The 22,818-nt window shown below is 32.9% G+C and overlaps 2 protein-coding genes, 1 long non-coding RNA gene and 1 pseudogene across 3 annotated transcripts; 3 read left to right on the forward strand and 1 right to left on the reverse strand.

Moving 5' to 3' along the window:
- The first annotated feature begins 271 nt into the window (after positions 1 to 271).
- Positions 272 to 898, forward strand: LOC148789219 (uncharacterized). Its single transcript, XM_088877926.1, has one exon. It carries the CDS (start codon positions 272 to 274, stop codon positions 896 to 898), a length of 627 nt encoding a protein of 208 aa, XP_088734052.1.
- Positions 899 to 7,589: 6,691 nt separating this feature from the next.
- LOC105155831 (lipid transfer protein EARLI 1-like) lies at positions 7,590 to 8,263 on the forward strand. The gene has a single exon (XM_011071804.3). The coding sequence runs from the start codon at positions 7,677 to 7,679 to the stop codon at positions 8,058 to 8,060; it is 384 nt and encodes a 127-aa protein (XP_011070106.2). The 5' UTR covers positions 7,590 to 7,676; the 3' UTR covers positions 8,061 to 8,263.
- Positions 8,264 to 15,286: 7,023 nt separating this feature from the next.
- Positions 15,287 to 17,762, reverse strand: LOC148789220 (uncharacterized). Its single transcript, XR_016063916.1, has 2 exons — positions 17,311 to 17,762; positions 15,287 to 15,943 (listed from the first exon to the last, which is right to left on the reverse strand). It is a non-coding gene; the product is annotated as an uncharacterized LOC148789220 (long non-coding RNA).
- Positions 17,763 to 19,749: 1,987 nt separating this feature from the next.
- Positions 19,750 to 20,747, forward strand: LOC148789221 (uncharacterized; annotated as a pseudogene).
- Positions 20,748 to 22,818: the final 2,071 nt, after the last annotated feature.

Below are 22,818 nucleotides of genomic sequence, written 5' to 3' on the forward strand. Positions count from 1 at the left end.
AAAAAAAAAAAACCAGTTCTTGACAATCAAGATTATCAATAAATACATTAGCTCCAAGAATGGCTGAAGATCCAGAAGTCTTGAAGCTGCAACTGGGGGACAATCCAGGAATAAGCCTGGTAACTACACTGTTTGATGGAACGAATTTTCTTTCATGGAGTCGATCCATAAAGTTGGCATTAACAACAAAAATGAAACTCTCCTTTATCAATGGAGAAAATAAAAACCAGAAAAGAACGCCGAGTTTGAGTAATGGATAAGGACGGATTTAATGGTAGCTTCATGGATCCTAAATTCCATTAAAAGAGAAATAGCTGAGTGTTTTATGTACACAAACACATCAAGAGCACTGTGGAAAGAACTGGAAAATAGATATGGCCACAGTAATGGGCTAATAGAGTACCAACTCAAAAAGGAATTAGGTGCTACTGTTCAAGGGGCAATGTCTTTATCAACGTATTTCTCCAAACTTATGAGATTGTGGGACGAACTGACCTGTATCACTCCCACACCTAACTATACCTGTGGAAACTGTACCTGTGGAGCTTCAAAGGAATCTGCAAAAATTAAGGAAAACGACCAACTCATTCAATTCCTCATGGGATTGAATGAAGCATATGACAATGTGAGAAGCCAGATTCTGGTGATGGACCCAAAGCCAGACATCAACAAAGCCTACTCCATGGTACTCAATGTAGAAAAGCAAAGGGAAGTGAATTTTGGACAACCACAAGCGGCTCCTAACATGGTTATGCAGGCTTTTAAGAAACAAGACAATCCAAGAAATTTTCTGAAAAGAAAGAATCCAGTGGACAAGAAATCTTTAGTCTGCAAGCACTGTGGGAAGACTGGACATCAAAAGGAAGGATGCTTTGATATCATTGGATATCCAGACTGATACAAGCCATTTCAAGAACGAAAGAAGAACAACTAGGTGGCCAACAGAACTGCAGTGGCCATGAACACTGAGAATGAAAGAGCCGACAACATTGTTGATGAAAGAACCATGTCCAATATAATAAGGTCAGAATTCCATAAACTTTTTGAGGAAATAAAGTCACAAAGTTCTGGAGATAAACAAGCAGACAAGTATGAGTTTTCAGGTGAAGTCTTAAACACAATCTTTTTAATATCAGAAATTCTGATTCTTGGATAGTTGATAGTGGAGCTGTTGTGCAATAATCAATCCTTGTTTGATCTTGTTAAACCGCATACTCAAAACACTTACATACATCTAACAGATGGTAGTAAACATTTGATCAAACACTCAGGGAATGTTACTCACTAAAAGGTTACTGTTAGAAAATACTCTGCATGTGCCTGATCTTAAATTCGATCTCTTATTTATTAGTGAACTATGCAATTGTTCTTCTGTGATATTCACATTTTCTAAATCCCACTGTATTATGCAGGACCACAAGACTAGAGAGATCATTGGGATAGCATGCTTAATAGGAAACCTCTATGTCATCAAAACTGAATCCTTTAACAAAAGATTCATAGAAGATGTGCTTATAGATTTCAGAAAAGTTGGTTTTATAGCTTCTAGAATAGAACCTAATATATGGCATATGAGGTTAGGACATTTATCACATGATGTATTGATCAACACAGGATTAATTGATACAAATACAAACAGAAACTCTACCTGTGAAATATGTCCTCAAGCTAAGCAGCACAGACTGCCTTTTACTGTCAGTAACTCCTATTCTACTTCATGTTTTGATCTTATACATGTGGACTTGTGGGGACCTTATAATGAATACCCCCTTTCAAATTGTACATATATATTGACCATTGTAGATGATCATAATAGATGCACATGGACATTCTTGATGTAACAGAACACAGACTTTTAGCTTGTTAAGGGACTTTCATAAGCTGATATGGACACAGTTTGACAAGAAAATTAAAAAGATAATGAATGACAATGGTTGGGAATTTTTAAATGAACAATGCCAAAAAAAATTTAAAGAAGAAGGTATAATACATCAAATCACATGTACATATACACCACAACAAAATGGCATTGTTGAAAGAAAACATAAGCACCTATTACAAGTTGCTAGATCCCTTTTATTTCAAGCTAATCTACCTAGAATGTTCTGGTCTGAAGCTATACTTACATCCACCTACATTATAAATAGAATACCCACACCTATCCTTAAATGGAAAACACCCTATGAGATTTTAATGAGAAAGCCAGTAGATTATTCCCTTTTTAGAACCTTTGGTTGTATATGTTTTGCTACCAACACCTTACCTCACAAATCAAAATTTGATAGTAGGGCTGTTAAGAGTATTTTCTTAGGTTATGCTAATAATCAAAAGGGTTACAGAGTATATGATACTAATAAGAAGATCATCTTCACATCTAGAGATGTTGTGTTTAAAGAAAATACTTTTCCTTATATAAATGAATGTACTGATCCTATAAATTTTTCTGATACTCAGACCTATAATCAACCTATTACTAGTATTATAGAAGATCCTGATGATCAAGACACTAGTTTACAACAAGACCCTGAAACTGTGGAAGAAAATACTCCTAATATTGATCAACAAGAACATGAACAAGTGTCTGAAAATATGAATCTTAGAAGGTCTAGGAGACAGATTGTTAAACCTACTAAACTGCAAGACTATTTTTGTGCCTGTGATGAAGAAAACAATGACATTTTTACTGTAAGACTTCAAGATAACATGGATACATGCATGAGTGTTGTTATTAACTTGCCTATTGAACCTAAGAATTACACTGAAGCTATGAAGGATAAAGAATGGATAGAGGCTATGAAATCAGAAATAAAGGCTCTAGAGGATAATGATACCTGAGACATTACTAAACTTCCTGCTGGTAAAAAGGCTATAGGCAACAAATGGGTATATAAATTGAAGTTGAAACCTGATGGCAGTATAGAATGATGTAAAGCAAGACTTGTTGCAAAGGGTTATAACCAAATTGAAGGGATTGATTACAATGATAGTTTTTCTCTTGTTGCAAAGGTTGTGACCATTAGAAACTTTCTTGCTATTGTATACAAACAACACCGTTTTCTACATCAATTGGATATTAACAATGCTTTCATGCATGGTTTTATTGAGGAAGAAATTTATATGAAGCCTCCTGAAGGATATAATGTCCCTGTTGGACATGTTTGTAAACTAAAAAGATCCCTATATGGCCTCAAACAAGCCTCTAGGCAATGGAACTTAGAATTTACAAAACAATTGGAAAGGATTGACTTCACACAATCTAAGGTTGATCATTGCTTGTTTACTATCCTCACTGATACTGGTTTCTTTTGTCTTCTTGTTTATGTGGATGATGTATTAATTGCAGGCCCTTCTAAACATACCATACATGGATTTAAGACTAAATTACATAAATTGTTCACTATAAAGAATTTGGGAAAAGCCAGATTTTTCCTTGGTTTAGAAATTGGCAGGAAGAATGATCATTATCCAAAGTAAGTATGTGAGGGATATTGTAGCTGATGCAGGCCTCACACAATGCAAAGCTACTAACACCCCCCTACCAGCTGGTTTGCAACTCAAGGCTGCCTCAGGACAGCAACTCAGCAATCCTGAACCTTACAGAAGGCTGTTGGGTAGGCTGCTATATCTTAGCTTCACAAGGCCAGATATCTGTCATGCCACTCAACAGTTAAGTCAGTTCATGCAATTCCCTTCTCAAAATCACTGGGAACCTGCATTACACTTAGTGAGATATCTGAAGGGGACATTATACAGAGGCCTACATTTCAATTCCAACAACAACTTCACTTTGGAAGCATATTGTGATGCAGATTGGGTTACCTGCAAGGAGACAAGGAAATCACTCACAGGCTACTGTATATTTCTAGGAGGAAGCTTAATATCTTGGAAAACCAAGAAACAAACTACTGTTTCATGGTCAACTGCAGAAGCAGAATACAGGAGCATGAGTTCAACCACCTGTGAACTTATCTGGATTCACAGCTTGCTTAAAGATTTGAAGATCAATATACAGACACCTATTTCCTTTTATTGTGATAACCAAGCAGCTTTGTACATTACAGCTAATCCGGTCTTCCATTAAAGGACCAAAAATATTGAAATTGACTGCCATTTAGTACGGGATAAGTACAAGGAGGGATTTATTGAACCAAAACATTTTGCTTCAAAGGAACAACCTGCAGATCTCTTCACCAAGATTCTAACAGGACCGAAATTCATGTATTTGGTGTCCAAGTTGAACCTTGTCAATGTTTTGACGGCTCCAACTTGAGGAGGGAGTGTTGGAAACCATGATCTCCAGCTGTATCCATTACTTATAAAAGGAAGAAGGGGTCTTCTTCTCAATATAAGAACGTTGGAAACACTATTCAAATTACAGAAATTCTGCTGCAATTTACTTTGAATTCCTTCTTCCCAATTATGATATTTCACAAGTTATCTTCAAATGATTCCGCTGTGCACAATTCTACAATTATCATCCAATAATTCAAGTCTATGTGTCAGTACTGAGAATATGATTCTCAGGTATTGTTTTTATTCCATGCATTGCATTTATTTATTGGATTGAAAATTTTCTGTACAGCTTCGATCGACCACACTTTATATAAAACCAATAGCAGAAAGTGGCTCAATGCATTTATCCTCTTTACATAAAACCAATGGTTCCTTGTTTACTTCAATGTATAAGAAAATTATTATTAATTACTACAGTATTTATTTTGTTGTATGAAAATTTAATATAAAATTAAAATTATGTATTAGTTACTGTTATACTTGGATAACCAATATCACTTTTGAAGATAGTATAAAATTAGTTCCAATATTGCACTAAATGAGAATGACCATTGTACCCTCAAAATTAATTGGACTGAATAATAACGATAATAATAAATAATAATAATAATAATGATGATGATAACAAAATAATAATAATAATCAAATAATTATAATAATAATAGTTATTTGATTATTATTATTATTATTCTTCTTCTTTTAATATCATCATTATTATTATTGTTAAGGATTTTTTCGTGTTACTATTGTTATTATTGTTATAATAATAATAATAATAATAATAAGATTCAGTAATTTTGAAAATACAAAGGCCATTCTCATTTGGTTCAATCTTGGGATTAATTTTATACAAATGTCAGTAATATTTGATCCGACAAGTTCTCTATAATTCATCTTTCATATCTGTGCTTCCTTTAGGACCAACTAAACATCTTAAATTGAGAAGTTAAAAAATGGTGGACTTAAAAAAATCACAAATATTAAAAAGAAAATAAAACTAAAATACTATTCTAAAAATTTAAAGAATAAAAATACAAAATAACTTAAATTACAAAATCAAAAATACATTTAACCCAAAAAGGTGAAGTGAGACAGAATTATGTGTGATTCGTCTCATGGACGATGTTCATTTTGTAATCATATAAACTCAGACCAGAAAAAACAACAAAAATCATCATACTGTCCAAACACAAAAAGCCACAGATTTACGAACAAAAAGTTAGTGGGCTGAGAAAGTAACTGAAAATATCAGCGACCATTTTGGGATTGTTTGTGCGAGCTTTAGGAAATTACTTTTTAGTTTTTGACTTTAAAAAAGTATTTTTGATGTGTTTCGGATGTCAATTTTGTTTTTCAAATTGTTAAGAAAAATAATTTTAGGTCAAAAGTCGAAAGCATCTTGAGAGTACTTCTGCCTGTTTTGATTTTTTTGTAAAACAAAATAATCCATACTCGTGTCAATTCCTTTTTTCATAGGATAAGATTTGACATTGAGTACGAATGTTTTGATTTTTTCAGTTCCATAAGATACATAAAATAAATAAATAAATAAAATGGCAAACTCGACTAAATTAGTTAAAAATTAATAAAAGAAAAATATTATTTGAGCAATTTTGCGCTCTGCTCCATTAAATCTTTTTTTGAGATAAACTTGTTTAATGATCAAATTACATTCAAACACAATTTTATATCGGATATGTTGGTTAAAAATTGATTCAATATATTAATAATTTAAATAAAAAATTATAATTTTAGTCTTGTAAATATGAAAAGGTGATAATTTTAGTTTTGTATAAATTCATTTTGACAATATTGTTTGTAATTGTAAAAAACTCGAACATTGAGGACAAAAGCAATTAAATTTACTAAAATAGCCTAAACAGTGCACGTGACCAGGTAAATTGGGTACACTTTTGCGGTCATTTTTGTCCTCATCAAAGTGCGAAATCTTAAAAATTACAAGATAAAATTATTAAAATGAATGGAACTAAATTGTCACTCCTATACTTATAGGATTAAAATTGCAATTTTACTATATTCAAATCAACTAATATGTTCAAATGATACAAATAAAAAATAAACTATTATAGAAGTATGGAACTCAAAATTCACAACCCTGTGGTTTGGTGTAATTCCAAGCAGAATCCCTGTGGTTTGGAAATTTGCATCTAGCACCCGTAAGGTTTGCTTCCATCTAACCATTAAGTCTCTATGTTAATCGAAATTTACCAAATTTGCTGATATTAACAAAAATTAGATTTACCCTAATTAACTTCTTATTGATTTATTGTGGGTAAATAAATCTTTTTATGATCAAATTATTCTCATACGTCTTCACAAGTTAATACATGTGAGGACGTATATCTTCACTGTTATAATGGTACATCGTTTAGTCAGAAAAAAAATTGTTTGACTTGCAATAATTTAGTAATAAGTCAATTGAGGAAAAATATGAATTTTCATTCAATTTTTTTTTTATGATGAGCAAATTCAGTAAATTTTTACTTACAGAGGGACCTATTTGTTAAATGGAAACAAATTTCAGGGATACTAGATATAAAATTTTCAAACTATAGGGGTCTACGTGTAATTATACCAAACTTTAGAGAAGGGGAACGTACTTATCCCTTAACTTTACAAAAATAGCCTAAAAAGTGGACGTGACCAGGTCAATTGGTACACTCCTGCAGCCATTTTTGTCCTCATAAATGTGCGAAATTTTAAATTATAAAATAAAATTGTCAAAAAGAACAGAACTAAATTATCACTCTCATACTTACAGGATTGAAATTATAATTTTTCTTAATCGAAATCAATTAACACATCCAAACGACACAAATAAATAGAAGACTATTATACAAATAAATACACACATCCATATTTATGAAACTCATCAAAGTCACAACCTTTCCATGGTGAATACTGAGCAGGCTCAATTCGGTTGGTTCGCAAAATCTAATATCATTTCAGCCGCCTCTCAAACAAATAAACAGGAAAACCTGTACAACTCGTGGAATTGAAAATGAATATTCTTGCTTCATATATATACACATGAATATCTGGATAAAATTTGAATAATCCCTATAGTTAATTCACATAATTAAAACAGATTCAGACTGGAGGAATTATAACATGGCAAATTGCAATCATACTTCACAAGCATCCAAATTCCATGGTATTGCTGCCAGCTAAAATCCCTAGTGCACCCATATGAGTGCACACAAATTCTTTATTAATCTACCTGTTGCTATCATTCCTACGTATAATCACCACTTTTCTCCCCTATAAAATCCCACTCCTCACCACAAATCTCTCCACCCAAAACCCCTTTCTCTTCATTCTCCCCGACAACCTCAGACTTACATAGTAACAATTATTGTCCCATGGCTTCCAAAACCAACACATTAATTTCCCTTTTTCTAGTGCTAAACCTTCTATTCTTCACTCTTTCCAGCGCCTGCGGAACATGTCCTAGTCCGAAACCCAAGCCAAAACCTAAGCCCAAGGGTTATTGCCCTAAAGACACCCTAAAACTAGGTGTTTGTGCGGATTTGCTAGGAGGGTTGCTCGGCATCACCATCGGAACACCGCCCAAAACTCCATGCTGCACTCTCATCGAAGGCTTGGCCGACCTTGAGGCTGCCGTTTGCCTTTGCACGGCCATCAAAGCCAATATTCTGGGCATCAACCTTAACGTGCCGCTTTCTCTTAGCTTGCTTCTCAATGTTTGCTCCAAGAAAGTTCCCAAAGGCTTTGTTTGTGCCTAAACTACTACACGATTTGTCGTTGTTTGCTTTGATTGTTGTGAGTTTGATGGGATCTTGCTGTGCCCTTTACCACAGCTTCTCTAATACTGCATTTGATGGTAACTTCTTGTTTCCTGTATACTTATGTAATAAAATGGGGAAAAAGGAATGGTTTCTGTACGTATTGTGAGTCTGTGATTTTCAGAAGGTTTCCTATTGCTTAATTCTACTTGTGTATGTAGCTATTAATGCTTTAATTTTCTTTGCATTTTGAATCTTCTATGTATATTCTCATCCTTCATCGTACATTATTTATATAAATTAAGACATGTACTCAAGTTATACAAAATATTATGGACATGCATGTATAAACAACCAGTTTAATGCAATTTACCCATATGATATTGTTAATCAGCAAATTACTGTTCTATGAGGGAAAAAACTAGCAATTTTATCCATTTGTATTTTTTAGAATGTAGGGAGGTAAATCGCTTCATTTTAAAAAAATTTAGAGATGTAAATTGTTTCATTTTGAAAAACACAAGGAGAAATTATTGAATTTTAAAAAATACAGGGGATAATTTACCTTTTTTTTTTTTTTCATATAAAGGTAATTTGTTCATTTGCAAAATCACAAAGGGTTGCTATTATTTTTTTACATAAACAATATATTGTCCGAAACAATTTAAATTCAATTAATTAACTAATCATTTTAAATTGAATTTGCATTGGATTGGTCAAATTCCAGGATATAAATGGAAGTGTAAATTCTATGAATTCGGCCAAACATAGTTTATTATAAAAAAAAGATATTAGATATTCATTAACTCTGTTTTCTAACAATTTAAACTTTTAAATGATTTGTCATTAAAATTGACATATATAAGAGCCAAATCAAAAGATTAAAAAATTAGGATCGCATTTCCCAGCAATATATATATATATATATGTATAATTTTCATATTTATTTATTATAATTGTGTTATAATTTATAAATATATTTTTATAACTTGTATAAATTTGAGTCATTGATTTTATTAAAATAGATATGAGCCATTAATTTTATACATGAATATGAACCGTTGACCTAAATAACAAAAGAATTAGTCCATTGATTTATTTATAAAATCTGAACCCTTGATATATTTATATATATTTAAAATAAGATTTAACGATTCACATTTAAAAGTGTAAAAATTATTTTATACGTAAAATTAAGCAAATTCACACATAGAATATGTGATGCAGACCCCATGCCATAAGAAGGTCTTTTGTTTTTGTTTTTTTAAAAAAACTCAGAAAGGTAAATTAAGATTCTTTTTTTTCACAACCAGACATTTTGCCATTTTTGCTAATAAGGGTAGATTACATTTTATCATATATATATATATATAAAAGAAAGTAACTTACGTGCTAAACTTTACACGAAAAAGAAAAAGAAATACAGCTACACATGTGATATTAGGGGGACTATATATGTCGGAAATATTAAATATTTGTCCTCTAATATTTCAAGCGTGATGTGACAAAATAATTGAATATATATATATATACATCTATATATATATATATATATATATATATATAGACTAGATTTTCTACCAACCAATGGTCTTGCTGACTAAACCAGGCGAAGTTCGAACCACAAAAAATTGGTCCTGACCATTGTTGTCTATTGGAAGACAAACATTTCCTCATTGAATATTCTTGGGGACTACAAGGTCAAAATTCACCTCCGCTAATCTGATTTTCAACTATTCATTCATTTTGCCTTACAAAGAAACATATGTAATGTACTAACTAGCTTACTACTCTTTCATTAAGCTTATAAGCTCGTCAAAATATTTTATAAGATATTTGAGAGTTTATAACCTTTTCAAAATAATTTGGAATGACATTACAGATTGGTCATTGCCAATACCGGTGCAAAATAATTCCTTTGCTGCGTATATTTTTTTTGTCGTAATTATTAATGGTCCAATCATCAATTTTTAATAGTCAACTAACGGCCGGGACTAACAAGTAATCATTTTTTAAAAGTTGGAGGTATAAAAAATTGATGAGGTCGGAAAATTAGGTGCAAAAATTGATTTAGTGATACGGCTAGGGGACCAAGATTGAAATTATCTGCAGTTACACTTTATTTTTCTTCGTAATTCATCACATCAAAAAATAAATATAATCACATAATAAGTATAATATGATATTTTGTGATTTGATGATTGGTTCTAAAAAAATATTAATCAATTATCAATCACGTATTTAAAGGAGTCATTTCCAAAATTCGGCAAATCATTCATTTTTTCTCTTGTGAAAATCGCGTCTTTCCTTTCTTCATCTGTGTTGACCAAATCACTAAGCGTGGACACGTTTAGTCAATCCCGCAAAATTGCCTTGAAATCTTCTCTTCCCTTTTTGGTGCCCTCAATATCCGTTTTCGGTTCGATTTTTCCATCTTTATCCTATATCATCCCTTTTAGATGAATATGCAATAAATCCACAAGATAAGGAATATCTTTGGCTCAAAAAGAAGATTAAATCACTATAAAATTATGACAGTTTGTGTAGTTATCATTCCATGAAATTAATTTAATCCATGGGTGGCAGATGATTATTTATCGCAGGAGGTTAAGTAAACGCATCATAACATTTGATGCTAGGTCTGGATGAAACGAACATTCATGAATATTCTTTAATCATGCAAGAAAATAAAACCTAGAAGAAATAATGATAATACCGGTTTAGTACTTATTGTAGATATGAAGGTTAGTATGAAGCGAATATATCGGTGAAGAGTCGCGGTTTTCGTACCATACATAGAGCGAGGTAAGCTTTTTTAAATTTCTTCTTTTTTCTTTAAAAAGATATATATATATATATATATATATATATATATATTGGAAATAATTCAAGAACTAATTAATTACTTTCATAAACAACATAAATTAATATTGTGAGAGTTGGATTTGCATATACGTAAAGATCGATTTTTTTTATTTCGAAGTAATCTATTTGCATCTTTTGTTTCATTTAACATATATAAAATAATTCTTTAAATACTTATTTTTCTTTTGGATAAGTTGATTATAATCATCAATATCAAAAATTTATATCGAATAACTACCGATAAGGATAATAATCGTGTATATATATATATATATATATTAATTATCAGTATCAAATAATTATTTCTAAATTAACACTTATATTAAAGTAGAATAACATCCCATATATTGGTAGGGTTCGAACCCACGACTTTAGAGCTATGATGCCTCAACTTTGACAATTAGTTAATTATAGGAACAATATATCATATTTACTTTCAAATATCAAACGTCCCATCTTGAATTGGGAGGGAAATTTAATATGTAGAAGAGCATAAAAGTTAAAGTTATCAATATACATAACACAATCTTATTTCGAAACATCGTGAAAATAAAGGTGATCCGTCGCAAAATCAGTGTCTCATTCATATTGTTAGGCTGTGGAAAAATCAGATAGTGGTTTAGATGAGTATGCAAAAATCCATTGATCATGACAACTCATTAGGATAGGGAAAGGGAAAGGGAAAGTTTTAGGAAAAAAAAAGTAGAGTAAAGAAGGAAAATCGAAACGAATTTGGTCGGATTTGAATCAATTATATGACAAAGATAAGATACTTATCGTGTGATTAGTGTACAATTACGGAAAAATAACCAACCACATGACAAGTATATTATACTTGTTCTGTAATCGATTTGATTAGAACGAACTGGATTTGGATAAGAATAATTTGTCAGAAAAAACGAAAATCTGATTGAACTTTAATTAGTGTAATTCGGGTGATAGAAGTGTGTCTATTGATGGGCCATCAAAATTTGGAATGATCTCTTTGGCAATGTTGTCTACAGTACAGCCCGTGACTGGAATTGTGTTGAATGTCATGCATATGCACATGGCTTTGTGGATATAAAAACCAAAGAAAGAGAAGTTTCATTACAAAGTGGAAGATTCCGTGTCCAAACAATTGGTCTTTGTTCAGTATTTTTCTAGTGATTTTTCAGGCAAAAAATAGTGACAAGTGCAGGTTGTCTTGTTGGTACATTTTGCCAAAGATGCATATGGAGTTCGTGAAAAATAGGGTTTTTCATGCATTAGGAATATCTAAACTCTTTGACCGGAAATGAAAATTGCAGGTGCATGTATTGACAAGTTTTGAGCTGTTTCATTCTGGGATTAATTGTCTTTGCTTATATATATATTAAATATTTTAAATGTTAAATTTATGATCTTTATGTAGGTTAAATTGTCTGATTCAGAAAGTTCTATTTTTAGCGATACTGCTGATTTTCGCTACAAAATTAACGACAAAAAAAATCACATAGGTATATATTATCTCTTTAGAATGGAGGATGAGGCAAAAGAAAGATGAGATTGTTTCAGAAAAATAATATGAAAGTATAAAATTTTTTGGGTAAATTCAACTACCTTTTATGAAATTTGACATAATTACAAATATCTACTCACTGTTTGAAAAATTATAAATACCCTCAATTTTAACGTCCGTCTAACATTGAGCCACTCTGTTAGGTTTCCATCAAATTTTTATGATAAGCTGATCAAAATGCCCTTTTGGATTATACATTATAATTTTATATATATTTTAAAAATTTTTAAAATATTGATATGAATTAATATTCCCTCTAAGTTATTTATTTTATCCACCCTCAAATACTTTCACATTTTTCCAAACATATTTTTTTATTTTTAAAAAAATCGGCAAGGGTAAAATCATAATGTCCACTTCACTATTTAGGAGTTAAATAGTTCTTTTTCATTTGAGGGAGGTATTGGTTTTCAAACAACGAGGGGGTATTTTTAATCATGTCAAATCTCAGAGGAGACAGTTGTAATTTACGCAAAAGTTTATTATTATTAATATATGTCTAATATATATATTTCTATACTAATATAAATATATTTATGAATATTTATTTTGTAACTTTTGCATATATAATATATAAGTAGAAATGAATGTTGAGTGTTGATTTATAAAAATAAAATATAATCCGTATTTAAGTAAGATTTTATAGAAATAATAGATTATTTATTGATAAATTTTGGACCATCAATTAATTTATATTAGATAAGATCTAACGACTATTGAATAAAAATATAATTTTTTTAAAAAAGAATCAAAAGTTCGTGCGTGCAACACACGACTCTCGTGAAGGTTTTTATTTTGCCACCGTCCTATAAAATAAAGGGTTCAAATTAGACTTTTATTTAACACAACTAGGTTTTTTTTTTTTTTTGCCTATTACATTATGCCCAACCTGGTGCTAGGGGCCCTTGCAATATGTCCTTTTTATATATATTACTTTGGTATAATTGTGACTCTAATTGATGTTTTTTGTCTTGCGTACATCACATAAAGGACAGTGCATAAGACATTGATTGATTTTTTTTGAATCCAATCACTATCACACGTTACAAGGATAAAATTTACCAATCAATTTCTTTCTTTATTTTTTTTTTGGAATTTTTATTTTCGTTCTATAACTTTGGTCTAAATTCATTTTGATATTTTATTTTTGGCAATATTAGATTTAATTCTTTATCTATCAATTTTGCATAGATTTGATCATTTAACTTAATTTATGACTCTTGCGTTTTTTATCATAAATGCTAATAGTCCATTTTAATGCTCTCAAGTGTAATATAAACAAATATTTATTCAACAAATCTAAATTCTTGTACCATTTTAGGCAATCATTAGCTACGAGATGCAAAATGAATGGATATATGGACTAAAATTGCTCTTGAAAAGTTGTGTAGAGGTAAAATTGTTCAAAATTGGATCAAAGGATTAAAATTAACAAATTTTGAAGAATTAAAATTAATAACAGACAAATTTAAAGAACTAAACAAATAATTTTCTCTTTTTTTTTTTTTTATATACGTACATTCTCACAAAAGTAGTCGTACAGAATTCTAATGCTTGAATCATCACGCATTGAGGAAGCGCATATATAATTACTAGAGAGAAAGTTTATGAGAAGCATAGCTATCTCTTGTCATAAATTTGATTAGCTACAGATTGATTTAAAGCAAATGAAAACCACAAATTAATTTTTATTTTACATATTTAGGAAATTAATTAGAAAGAACAACAATTTTTACTTTACATTTTTAGGAAAATTAGAAAGAATAAAAGTTTCAAATTTTTATGATTTTGAAATTAATATTAGAAATGAAATATTTCTTTGCCACAACTGGAAATGATTTTAATATTGAAAAATTTCGTAGTTGACCTTGATAAGAATTTTGAAAAGTTCCTTTTTACTAACAAATATTTTAATTAGAAAATTTTCTAGCAAAATTAACGCAAAAATTTGATAAGTTTTGCTCAAATTTTCACTAACAAATATTTTTATTAGTAAAATTTCTAGCAAAATCAAAAAAAAAAAATCTAAAATCAGGAGCTATATACCAAGTAAATGATTTCTTGTTAAATTTGTTTTTAACTTAAATTAGCAATGAATTTCGTTATTTTCTAAGAGTTTGTGTTGTTGCTAACCACGTTATTTCTTGCGGTGCAATAAATTTGAATAGTTAGTAAACAAATAAAAAATAATCAAATTCAATTCGTGACAATATTATCTTTTTTTGGAAAAGAGAAGCGATGATAATATATTAATCGACCAAATTAAGAAAGTTACGGAACAACAAAATACACTACGGCGACATCCTAACCATACTAACAGCAAAGAGACTATCAAGACATACACTATTACCACATTCTAACCAAACTAACAGCAACAAAGAAAGACTATCAAGACATACATAATTACCACATTCTAACCACCTTGAAAGCATGTAAAGACATACGCGTAAAACAGAAACAAACTCACAAAAACCCCATGACAGATTTTCCAAATCAATAAATGAACCTGAATAGGTACCTCGATAGCCAATAATCTTTGGCAAAACTGCTGCATTATTGAGGAACTAAGAGTTAGATGAAATATTCTGAATGAGTATTTCATTTATCATGCACCTACTCGAACACTCTCTGTACTTAAATACAAGTCTGGAAAGAAAGATATCTAGCTGCCCCAATAAACAAATCGGCAAGTTGATCTTTACTCCAAACAAAAGAAGGATCAATGAAACCTTGGTTCTAGCAATCACCAACTGTGTGACAATCAATATCCAAATACTTAGTGCGTTCACAAAAACATGACTGGCCATAACAAGCAAGGGGATTTTGTTGGGTGGATGAGCCCTAAATATTATTAAAGAAATAATATACGAAAAATTACAAGATATTAAGCAAAAATTACATCAATATAAAGCAGCGAAAATAATCGGTTAATCGAGGCTCAAAGAGCCAGATCCATTTCTTAGGCTTTACTCACGATCACTAAGATCGGCAGTCTTAAGATACCCACAGTTGCTCAAGCGGCACAAAGCCCTTTGGCCGCAAAGGCCCCTTTTTCTCACACTTAGTTCTTGCACACACTATGTTACCCACAACCACGAACCGATCACATATTTATAAGGCGGCCCTCGAATGTAGAATGGAGGAAGGAGGCGGTGACAAAGTCCCAAGCAAAAACCATGGAAACCGAGGCAAGAGGAAGAGAAACAGAGAAGATGGCGATATTAATGAGAGGAAGAGAGAGAGACCAATTAGTTAATGAGATAGACATGGGTTTTATTTTTCAGCACTTAGGTCGGGTCGGGTTGGGTCGTGGGCTTGAGCTTGGGTTGAACTTGAGCCATCCAAGTGGTTGGGCCTACCATTTGATCCTAGACCACAAATTTTTTCAACATATTCCCCCTTGGACCAGGACCCAAAAAAGAGCCAAGGCCCAAGGGGAAAAGTTAAATGGATCTGGCATTATCATAGCCATTTTAACCTGCAAAACAAAGATATTAGTAATAGTATTCGACTTATGGTATTTCAAGCACAAAGCCTAGCACACAGCATAATTAATTTTTGCACACAACAAGCAATAAGCAGAGAGCGATGCTATAAAACCGTAGCCACCAAGGCTAAATCAAACAGCCACTTAGGCTAATTCACGCCACCAAGGCACGCAAAGAACTCAACTAGCCCCTTAGGCATTCACATACGGCCACTAAGGCACAATCACACAGCCACATTGGCTAAAATCGCCACCAAGGCAATGTCACAAAAACACACAATCACATAGGTTCATCGAGCCACTTAGACTTGTTCATAAAACCACTAAGGTTAATTGGATATCCACATATGCTCATTTTGAAAAAAACATTTAGCCACTTAGGCTAACGGCACGAAGACTCAAAAAATACTTAGGAGCACTAATTATAAACATGAACACAACATCCACAAAGGACCATCCTTATGCACTAAGCATTAATATTACAACAAAAATGCACATAGCAATCATTGGCACAAAGTTAAAACATATTTTTCAATAATAATACACATAGCGAGAAATTGCACATAGCATTCACAAAGCGAGAAAAACCAAGGATTCCCAAGCCAAATCTCGACCAAATACCCGCGACCTTAAGGGTCCGGCCAGGTGAAGGATTAGTAGGGAATAAGCTTCGATTTTAACAAAAAAATTTAACAGTATAATAAACCAAATTAGTAACAATATTTTAACAAATGCACTTAGCGGATTTAATATTGTAACATATCTTGCACTAATCAAAATAATTCCAAAAAAATAATAATTATATCCTGCCATTTTAAAGATTTACAATTTCAAAAATTTTCCAAAATATTTTTCTGTTTTTCAAAAAAATCTCAGAAAAACTGACTAGATTTTTCAAAAAAAGGTTTTCCTTCCAAAAATAGATTTTTTCAAAAACAGAAATAGAGATGAAAAATCAAGCAGAATCAGGAAAGTTTTGACAGAAAATTTCAGCACTCATATCAGCAACAATATCTCAATTTTGACAGAAAAATTCAGCACTTAATCATCAGCAAAGTGTCTTGCTTATGACAGAAAATTTCAGCGATTAATTTTCAGCAAAATGTCACACTAATGACAGAAAATTTCAGCACATCTAAAGTAGTGAAAAAACAGCAATTTCAGCAACTAATTTTACCCAAAAATAGCAACAATTTTTTCAGCAAATTAACACCCAAACAACAGTTAAGAAACACTAGTAATTCCCAAAAAACAACAATTTTCAGTAGTAATTTCAGCAATTTTCAGCACCAAATTAACGATAAAATCAGCAGCAATTTCGCGAAAAATAAGAGGAGTCAGGTTTGATGTTACCGTACATCTTCAAGATCATAGCAACCGTGGCTTTGATACCACTGTTGGGTGGATGAGCCCTAAATATTATTACAAAAATAATATACGAAAATTACAAGATATTAAGCAAAAATTACATCAACATAAAGCAGCGGAAATAATCGATCAATTCAGGCTCAGAGTGCCAGATCCATTTCTTAGGCTTTACTCACGATCATTAAGATCGGCAGCCTTAAGATATCCACGGTTGCTCAAGCGGCAAAAAGCCCTTTGGCCACAAAGGCCCCTTTTTCTCACACTTATTTCTTGCACACACTAAGTTACTCACAACCACGAATCGATCACATATTTATAAGGCGACCCTCGGATGCAGAATGGAGGAAGGAGGCGTTGACAAAGTCCCAAGAAAAAATCATGAAAACCGAGGCAAGAGGAAGAGAAACAGATAAGACGGTGATATGGATGAGAGGAAGAGAGAGAGACCGATTAGTGAATAAGAGAGACATGGGTTTTATTTTTTAGCATTTGGGTCGGGTCGGGTCGTGGGCTTGGGCTTGGTTGAACTTGAGCCATCCAAGTGGTTGGACCTACCATTTGGTCCTGGGCCACAAATTTTTCCAACAGGCTTGATTATCACACTTCATGGGGATGAGAAGTTGGACAAGAACATGGAGGTAAAGAAGGAGGAATGAAATACACTTGACCTCACAAACAGTAGCATCCATACTATGATATTCAGCTTTGGCGGAGGAGTGTCACTGTACATTGCTTCTTAGTTTTCCAAAAGATGAGAGGAGCATCAAGAAACAGATAAAACCCAATGAGCAACGTCTGAGAATCGACACAAAAACCCCAATATGCAGCTAAACATGTCCAATTGGAACATCGTAACCTTCAGGTGAACCATATAGATTTCATCTTGTAGGCGGTCGTGCAAGAAGGCATTATTGATGTCAATTTGATGGACAAGCCACTGATAAGCAGTACCAACAGCTAGAAAACTTTTATAGTAGCAACTTTAGCAAAACAAAAGAAAATTTATGTGAAATCTACCCCTCAATTTGATTGTAACCTTTAGCAACTAATTGTGCTTCGTACGATCAACTATTCTATCATCTTTTAGCTTCACCTTGAATACCCATTTCCACCTAATGGCACGGTTACCTGTAGGTAAAGATACAACCTCCCCAAGTATCATTTTAAGCAAGAGTCAAATTTCGTGATTTATAACCTCCACCCATTGAGGACTAAGTGCAGCTTGCTTATAATGTCGAGGCTCCTGCAAGAGAAATAAAGATGCCACAAAACATGTATATATAGGGCTTGTATTTTTGGAACGGTCAAATCGTACCACAATGTGTTCCAAATAAATAGTTACAAAATTCGTTCCAAAGACCATTCGAACATAGTAATAGTAAATGGTTAGAATGTATACATGAGACAATTGATGTCCAAAAGATGACAGTTAGTTTATTTATTCCAAAATGAGGTACAATTTGAAATGATTTAAGTACGCTCCTAAGCAATTATGCCAAAAATTGTTCCTAATTTTGAGTTTTACTTAAGGCGGAATGTGTTACAATGACAGTCCTAAAAATCAGTACAAGTTGGAACGGTTTTGTTGTTTTATTAATGTTATATTATTAAGACCGTTCCAAATAAAGTACAACGGCTATAATTTAACAGTAAAAAAAACCGTTTCTAATTCCGATCTAATGTTCGTTTCAAATTGTAAAATAATGGCTACTTTTTAACAGCTAAATACATGTATTCCAGTAACCATTTCAAATTTTCCTATATATATATGTTCCTCCCTTTTCATTGAGTCTCATTATCTTCTTCCATTCTTCTTATTTTCTCTCTATTTCCTAAAACTCTCGATTTTTTTTTATCTCTCACTATCCCACTAATATTTTTATACTCTTGATTGTCAATCACTCTTGAATTTCCGTTGATATTTGAAGTTATTTTGAGTGGTTAACAACTTTAATCATTTATTCGTCAATTGATTATATTTGTGGTAATTGTGTCAATTAAATTTAATGTTATAATATATATGTCTGTGTGTATGTATATGTGTGAATAGGACTCATCGTCATGTTAAGACAGTTGAGGAGATAGATCTATAAGAAGAACCTCCCGAGTAGGACAGGTTTTACTCCTGAGTTTGATGGCGTTGCTACATTTATAGAATAGGCCAAGTCTCAACATGCATATATGGATGATGAGAAAATTAAATACCCTTTGCGTAAGTGCAAAAATGAAGTTTTCAAACCACGAACGAGGTAAATTTTGACTTTCATATGAAAAGTTTTATGCTGGCGTATTATAATTGGATTTTTTATGGCGAAGAGAGGATGCAGGAGTATTTTGAGGCTGTCACCATGGCCCCTTTGCACGAGGAGCAAACTCCCATTTTCCATGAGGTGGAGGTTACCAGTACACATTAAGGTGATGCGGCACAGATGGATTGGGCACAGAGGATGGTTTTCTATGTCTCCGGACCGGCTTTCCAGTCTTCTAATTTTAACCAGGATGGTGTGCCTGATGATGGTATGAGGTCATGTCCTACTGATGTAGTGCCTCGTACATATTACAATAGGGGCTCCTATGATTATGTGTTTGGGCTGGCAGCTTGGTTTTATGATGTACAACATGCTGCTGAATAGCCGTTGTGGAATGATTGCACCTATTCTCAATTGGGGGCTATTGTTGAGTTGCTGAGTATCAAAGTCGAGGGCCATAGTTCTCAGCATATACATGACCGAATATTCCAGTAGGCTGATCATATATTGCCCCGTGATCACACCCTCCGCATGGATTACTATAGTACAAAGAAGTTCATAAGAGACTTGGGTTTACTTGTTGAGAAGACTGATTCGTGTAAGAATGGTTACATGTTGTATTAGAAGGACGACATTAATCTGGACTACTGCAAATTTTATGGAGAAGGTAGGTATAAGCTGACCAGGGAGCGAAATCCTAACCGCAAGAAGATCCGTATAGCATTTTTAGGTACCTGCCGATTACCCCTTGCTTGCAAAGGTTTTATGCTTCAAAAGATACCGCCGAGCAAATGATGTGGCATGCCAACCATCAGATAGAGGAAGGATCCATGTGCCATCTGTCTGATGCAGAGTCATGGAGACATTTTGACCGGACATATCCCAATTTTGCAGCAGAGCCTTGTAATGTTAGACTGGATTTGTGCACGAATAGGTTCGCACCGCATGGGCAGTGCGGTCGTTCGTACTCATATTGGCCCGTTATACTTACACCGTATAATCTCTTATCGGGAATGTGCATGATTTCTGAGTATATATTCCTGGCGATGGTGATCCTTGGTCCTTCAAATCTGAAACGTCTCATTGATGTTTACTTGGAGCCGTTGATTGAAAAGTTGCAGAATTTGTGGCATGTGGGTGTACTAACGCATGACAGTGCGAAGAATGAGACATTGTAAATGTGCACCGTGTTGATGTGGACTGTGAACGACCTACCCACTTATGGGATGACGTTTGAATGGAGTTCCGCTGGTGTTATGGGTTGTTCAGTTTGTATGAAAGATACACATGCATTCTACCTGCAGAACGGTAGGAAGGCGTGCTACTTTGACTGCTACAAACAGTTCCTCCACCCAGACCATCCATATCATAGGAACAAGAAATCATTCACTAAAATCCGAGTATAAAGGAAGGTTGCACGACCAAGATTGATGGGAGAACACATCAACGATTGGGTTGAAGAGTTTAGTCCTGCGATTAAAGTGAAGTTGTCACTCCCGAATGGGTACGGTAGAGAGCATAAGTGGACAAAGAAAATCATCTTTTGGGAGCTCAAGTACTGGTCAGTGCATCTAATACGACACAATTTTCATGTCACATTGAGAAGAATGTGTTTGATAATATATTCAATACCGTGATGGATATAAAGGAAAAAACGAAGGATAATCTGAATGCACGGAAGAAACTAAAGATTATATGTACTCAACCGGAGCTTGAGATAGACGAAAGGAGGCCGAACGTGATATTCAAAGCCGTATATACCCTGATCAAGGAGCAGAAGAGGAAGATATGTGAATGGAATAGTCATCTGAAGTTTCCTGATGGTTACGGATCTAATTTGGCCCATTGTGTCGTCATGAAGGAGCTGAGGGTTCACGGTATGAAGAGTTATGATTGTCACGTGTTCATACAGAAGTTGATCTCGATTGTCTCCCGTGAAATGCTTCTTGAGCTTGTGTGGAGTGCATTGACAGAGGGTCAGCCTTCTATTCTAGATTTTATGTTCGACGACACTTGATGTAACCAAGGTACAAGAATTAGGTTCAGAATTTTCAGTATTTAGCACAAGAGAGGTCAGTTGAAAATCTTTAAATCTAAAAGGAAGCCTAAGTTCTCTTCTTTTCCTATCTCTTGCTAGCTGAATTTTTATAAACTATTTTCAGGTTCATGAAGTTCTATATTCTCATCACAGTTTTCAATTTCTTGTTGGTTATCTTCCCTAGTTCCTTCCCCTTGTTGTTTATTTTCTAAAGGTTCCCCCACTTTATTAAAGGTACATTCTATATCTACATCTTTGTTTTTCCTAGATGTATTAGTGAGGCAAGGCATCTCAAGTTGATTGAAGGTAACAATCGTACTAATTATTACTTTAAATCCTAGTTGGCCTCTAAGCCATAGCCTATAGCCTTTAGCACCCTGATCAAGAAGCAGAAGAGGAGGATATATGAATGGATTAGTCATATGAAGTTATATAAATCAGAGAACTGTTGATTACAAAATTCTAGGCCATTATCAGTTCTTAAGGCTTTTAATTTCTTACCAGTCTTATTTTCCATTAAGGTTTTTCAATTTTTGAATTTTTCAAAAACTTCGAATTTTTGTTTCATCAATAACACAACTTTTCTAAAATAATTATCAATTATAGATAGAAAATATCTATTTATACCATGTGTTGCAATATTAGCAGGACCATATACATCAGCATGAACATAATCAAGTACACAAGATGATGACGAGGGATTTGGGTGAGGTGATGCAAGAAATGTACCTTCTGTTGTTTTCCTAATACACAATCATCATAGAAATCCATTTTATTTATTTTATCAATTAAGACACCTTCCTCTTTACTGATGTGGCCTAATCATGTATGCCATAAAATAGTTTTATCATTTTTCAAAACAGTTGTGGCAAGAATATCATATGTCATACAACAAACATAGATTTCTTTTTTCTTTCAGCTTTGAAAACAATCATGGGCCTTTTCATTATTTTCTTTATTCCTTCCTCATCTATCCTTAAGCCCATCTTCTTCTAGGGCAGCACAAAAAATCAAAGTATGATATAAATCAGAAACATGCCTCACATTTTTCATGGTTAACTTATAACCATTTTAAAAAATTAAGCATATGTCACTAAGATCTTTTATTTCACAAAGCTTTTCATTAGCCATAGACACATAGCAAAATTTTCAGAGTTATAATTTGTAAAAATTTCTAGGAGTCATATGAAAAGTACAATCAGAATCAACTA

This window comes from Sesamum indicum, linkage group LG2 (genome assembly GCF_026168435.1).
Source record: "Sesamum indicum cultivar Baizhima isolate 11 linkage group LG2, ASM2616843v1, whole genome shotgun sequence".
Classification (NCBI taxonomy): domain Eukaryota; kingdom Viridiplantae; phylum Streptophyta; class Magnoliopsida; order Lamiales; family Pedaliaceae; genus Sesamum; species Sesamum indicum.

Bases quoted from the DNA above. Each gene is read 5' to 3' on its own strand.
- LOC148789219 (XM_088877926.1), top strand. From the start codon at position 272: ATGGTAGCTTCATGGATCCTAAATTCCATTAAAAGAGAAATAGCTGAG.
- LOC105155831 (XM_011071804.3), top strand. From the start codon at position 7,677: ATGGCTTCCAAAACCAACACATTAATTTCCCTTTTTCTAGTGCTAAAC.